Source organism: Myotis brandtii, unplaced genomic scaffold (assembly GCF_000412655.1).
Source record: "Myotis brandtii unplaced genomic scaffold, ASM41265v1 scaffold699, whole genome shotgun sequence".
NCBI classification, from domain to species: Eukaryota; Metazoa; Chordata; class Mammalia; order Chiroptera; family Vespertilionidae; genus Myotis; species Myotis brandtii.
In genome coordinates, this window is record NW_005370733.1 from 407,191 (window position 1) to 412,342 (window position 5,152).

At 44.0% G+C, this 5,152-nt stretch overlaps 1 protein-coding gene across 3 annotated transcripts in view; it reads left to right on the forward strand.

Annotated features, from left to right (window-relative positions):
* Positions 1-701: 701 nt before the first annotated feature.
* SETX (senataxin) overlaps positions 702-5,152 on the forward strand; it is a 77,281-nt gene continuing 72,830 nt past the window's right edge. For 2 of the 3 annotated variants that reach the window (XM_005882133.2, XM_014529890.1), the window contains exon 1: positions 702-780. In XM_005882133.2, the coding sequence (XP_005882195.1) occupies positions 731-780 (50 nt within the window). In that variant the 5' untranslated portion in view covers positions 702-730. Of the gene's footprint in view, positions 798-5,152 lie in introns of all 3 variants that reach the window. The other variant, XM_014529889.1, reaches the window with a different exon arrangement.

Sequence of the window (5,152 nt, forward strand, 5' to 3'; positions counted from 1 at the left end):
ACCCAGGTGGTGCCTGGTGGGTCGTCCCCCGCTGTCTCCTGCACCCCGGGGTCCCGGGCGCTGGGACCCCCCTCTCCTCCCTTTCCCGCGTCTGCAGAGCGGAATCGTCACCTATTTTCGGTCCGGGCGTGGCGTAGGGCCTCCGGGGGGCAGGGGGCGGGTCCAGCTGCAGAGAGTCTTGGTCCTCTGGACGCCCCTGCGTTTCTCCTGCCCCGGAGGCTCTCCCGTCGGGGAGTGCTTCCCCCTAGCGGTTCCTGCTCCACCTGTTCCCAAGTCTGGCAGCAGAGGAGCTTTGCCCACCCCCCTCACCTGGGGCCCAGAGGGAGCCGGCACGAGGCTCGAAGGGAACAGAACCCTTGGGTTACAAGGAAGAGTTTGACGTTTAAAGTGAGAGATGAGTTAGTGACTGACACCCGCGGGCTGCGCTTGCTCATTTGGGGAACTTGACAGACTGCCCAGCTGTTGTGAGTGGGCCAGTCCCAGTGGAATGAGTCCCCCGCCCCACCCCGTGGAGGCAGGATCGCAGTTGCATCATTTCTACAGTATTTGTGTGCCCACAGGCAAGTTGTCTAATCTGTGAGCATGAGCTTTTCCATCAAACGGTGACTTCTGGATCCACTTCATAGGATTGATGTGAAACTCAAGTAAGATATTGTAAACTGCTTAACCGTTTTTTACTTTTTCTTTCTTATTTCAGAAATGTTCTTTTGGGACCAGAGTCTGGGTATATATGAGTGAAAATCCTCACCCAGGAATCTCGACTGAGAGGCTCACATCTCTGTAAGCCATTAGCCCAGGTATTAATTTTTTCAGTCACCTAGTATGTGCCAAAAGGAAAAGTGATTAAACAGAAGAGATCCTTGCCCTGCAGATTCAGAATTGCTGAGAACAACAGCTCAGCCCAGCATGGAAGTGAAGTGATAGAAACAAACAAAGGCCTGAGATAATGGAGAAGAAGGTCATCAAAGACAAAGCAGAAGGGAGAGTATGGGTCAGACAAGCCCCAGATATGATGACGCTCAGGGATGGGTTGGTTGCACATGGTTAGTTCTCAAATCTGGCTTTTTATCAAAAATCACTGATGGAATTCTTTGAAAAAAATTAATGTGAATTTTATCAGTATCATCTGCCCTTTTTTTTTTAGTTTGTTTGGTGAGTTTGATGTACTTTCAGGATTAAGAACCAGGGAAGAGTATGAAGGGTGGGTGCTCCAGGCAGATGGATGAGCTTCCATAAAGGCAGGGAACGCCAACACCATGCAACACCATGAAGCATTTTCGGGAGAGCAAGTGAGGGTTTGGAATGGCAAGAGATGATGCTGAAGCCAGATCACGCAGGGCCTTATGTGCTGAGCTCAGAAGCTTGAGGTTGATCCCAAGACTTCAAATGACTTACTCTGGAGGAGTCATCTATGCTTTCAAAGTCCAGCTGTTTTTTGCCATATGCTGGGGTCCAACCCCAGCACTTGCCCGTCGGCAGCATTTGGAGGAAGAATTGGTGGTGGATCAAAACGAGACAGAAGAATCCCATTTAGGCTTCTATAATCCAGACAAATAATGAGAATGTGTTCAAGTTAGGCGGTGGCAGTCTCACTAAGTACAGATGTAATTGAGGAGGTGGACTCTGGAACTCAGAGAGATGGGGGCTAAGGGAGAGTACAGGGTAATTCCCAGGTTACTGGTTTGAAAACTAAAGGATAGTGATGCCATGAATATAGAAAATACTGTATTTAAGGGAAGGACTTTGTTCTTTTCTTGTTCTGTTTACTTTGAGGTGCCTGTCAGGTGAATAGAGATCACTGTGCAGTTGGATATTGACTATATCTTTGTGGATTTCTAGGCTAGGCTAGCATTTATTGAGTAGCTGGACTATAGTTAAGCATTGCATTATGAGTTTTACATACATTCTCAGTCTTTGGGAAACTTCAAAATAGGTAGTAGTTGAAGCCGTGGTTTGAGGTAGGTCACCCAGAAGGAGGTTACTAAATGAGGTTAGAGTCCTGAGGGCAACCTCTGGAAACGGATGCGTACAGAGGCAGAAGGAAGAGGAGATTATGAGGAAGGTTGAGAAGAACTGAAAGGGAGAATCGTGTTGTCTTAGCTAAGGAATGCATGGCCAGTATTTTCTTTTGCACATTTAAAAATTTAATCTGCATAAGTAACATTTTATTGTCCACATTCTTTTTTTAAATTTAATTGTTAAAAATTTAGTTTATTGGGATGATATTTGTTAAAACTATACAGGTTTCAAGTGTACAACTCAGTAACACATCATCTGCACACTGCAGCATGGGTTCACCACCCAAAGTAAAGTCTCTCCCTCCCCGTTTATCCCACTTTGCCTTCTTCCCACCCCAAGGCCAGCATTGTCATATGCTTTAGAGGAGTCAAGTCAAGAACCTGCTGGATTTGGTAAAACAGAGATTATGAAGGACTTCCGTGAAAACATTTAGTCAAAGTAAGGGTAGAAACCAGAGTGCAGAGGAGCTGAAGAAATGAATCTAGATGATTTTTTTCCCCCAAGAAGTTTAGGTGGGAAAGAGAAGAAAGTGATTGTTGTTTGAAGATTCTGGCTAGCTAATATGAGAAATAGCCCCAGAGTAAATCTATGGAAAGTTACAGCTACGCCTCTGGTGAAGCGTCCTCTATGATCAACACATCACTGTACAAGGTAGACAATATGAAATCAGCTCTTTTTGATGCTTGGGGAGTGGTTCTTTTTCTGTCCTGCAGCTTGATTCTGTGGTTCAGTAATGGTTCCAAGCAGTTAAAAAATACTATGAAATTAACACAACTGACTTTCAGAAGAACTGAGTTGGGCACAAACTTCACAGGATTCATGATCTACCAAGGGAAATGACCATATGTCCTATTCAGAATTTGCTGGGCTTGCCTATCAGGACAGTGATGATTTAGATTTGGGGACATAATTATACATGTGGCCACTAGAGAGGAATCACAGAAGCCTGTTTCTCTTGTTGGTGTGTCTTGTAGCACCATTCTCTGTATATTGTAGATCCCATGGTGCTTCTCTGTTACATGGGAATAACTCCCACATAATAAATTTTTAACAATTAAATTTAAAAAAAGAATGTGGACAATAAAATGTTACTTATGCAGATTAAATTTTTAAATGTGCAAAAGAAAATACTGGCCATGCATTCCTTAGCTAAGACAACACGATTCTCCTTTCAGTTCTTCTCAACCTTCATAATCTCCTCTTCCTTCTGCCTCTGTAAAAAAATCCTGCTTTTGAGTGTGGAAGTAGCCTAGCACTCTGAGTGAAATAAAGAGCAGTCTCCATAATTTTCTTTTTTTAAAATATATTTTAGTGATTTTCTACAGAAAGGAAGGGAGTGGGATAGGGAGTTAGAAACAGCGATTCAGCTGCCTCCTGCACACTCCCCACTGGGGATGTGCCCGCAACCAAGGCACATGCCCCGACCGGAATCAAACCTGGGACCCTTCAGTCCACAGGCCGACACTCTATCCACTGAGCCAAACCAGTTAGGGCCGTAAATTTCTTAATGGAAGGGTCGTTTTGCTGACTGCTCTGTTAACATGTGACAAAGTTATTGTTTTACTTCAGTCCCTTAATTTTTTCAAAGTTTCGGTTTCTCCTGTCAAGTCATGCTCATAATAATTGATGTTTGAGAAACCTCTTAAGTTTCACTTTCTATTCTTAAATCAGAATTCACTCTGCATGTTGAATTAGATCACCAGAAAAATAGCTTCTGTGGATTTTCAACTTCCTGTATTGTGATGGCCTTTTAGATTCAAGAAACTCTGCTTTGAATGAAATGATTTTAAATTCCGCAGAAACTAATGCTATTCAGTGGTACTTGGTGTCCCTAGTTTGCAGCCCCCTTGGTAAGGTGTAGGCACTAATGAAATGGAATGGGATTAGAATCGCCTTTCTAAGGGAAGGCGGGGCTCTCCAGCTGAGTTAGTAGCTTTCTCTGTTTTTAAATGAGGACTGTGTACCTCATCATGTTATCTTTTTGCTCAGCTTTTCAGGAAGCTCCTAATTTAGGACTTAGTGAAATTAAATTTATTTTAAATAAGTTTGGATTGCTATCTCTTTTTAAATGTCCTTTTTATTTGTAGTACTTAAATATTAAAAGCTGCCCTGAATTATTTTTGGAAGCATGAAGAAAGTACACAATTAATACTTAATGAATTCAGAAAATTCCCAAGACAAATACATATATTTGATTATAAGTACATATTTATGTATAAGTCTTTAATCATGGATACAAGAAGGAAGTAAGGAATTTTTCTAAAATATGAATTTATTTTCAAGAACTGGCTCCCAGCTGGCGTGGTTCAGTGGTTGCGGGTAGACCTATGAACCATGGTTTGGTTCCCCGTCAAGGCACATGCCTGGGGTTTCAGGCTCGATCCCCAGTAGGGAGTGTGCAGGAGGCAGCCAATCAATGATTCTCATCATTGATGTTTCTCCCTCTCCCTTCCTCTCTGAGATAAATATATACCTATTATCGATATATATATATATCTTTTTTTAGAGGCCCAGTGCACGAGTTCGTGTACCAGTGGGGTCCCTCAGCCTGGCCTGCAAGATCAGGCTGAAACCGGCTCTCTGACATCCCTCAAGGGGTCCTAGATTGCGAGAGGGAACAGGCCAGGCAGAGGGACCCCACAGGTGCACAATCAGGGCTGGGAAGAGACGTGGGAGGTTGGCCAGTCAGGGAGGGACTGCAGAAGGGCTCCAGGGTTCCAGGGTGTGTACAGCCTGTCTGGCTCAGTCCCAATCGGCTGGACCCCAACAGCAAGCTAACCTGCCAATTGGAGCAACTGGTCAAACGGTCTGCCCCCTGGTGGTCAGTGCACGTCATAGCAAGCAGTTGAGTGGCCTTAGCATATCATTAGCATATTACGCTTTGATTGGTTCAACAGACGACCAGACATTTAGCATATTAGCTTTTTATTATATAGGATATTTTAAGGACTTGCATTATGCCACAAAAGCCTCAGCAGTAAGATATAATTTCTGTCAAGATGTCATCTGGCTCTGGCTGGTTTTTCCCAGTAGTTAGAGCATCACATCCATGGTTCTCTCTGTCTCTACCTTTCTCCCCCTTTCCCTCTTTCCCGCCCGCCCTCCCTCCCTCTCTCCTTCCTTTATACTCTAA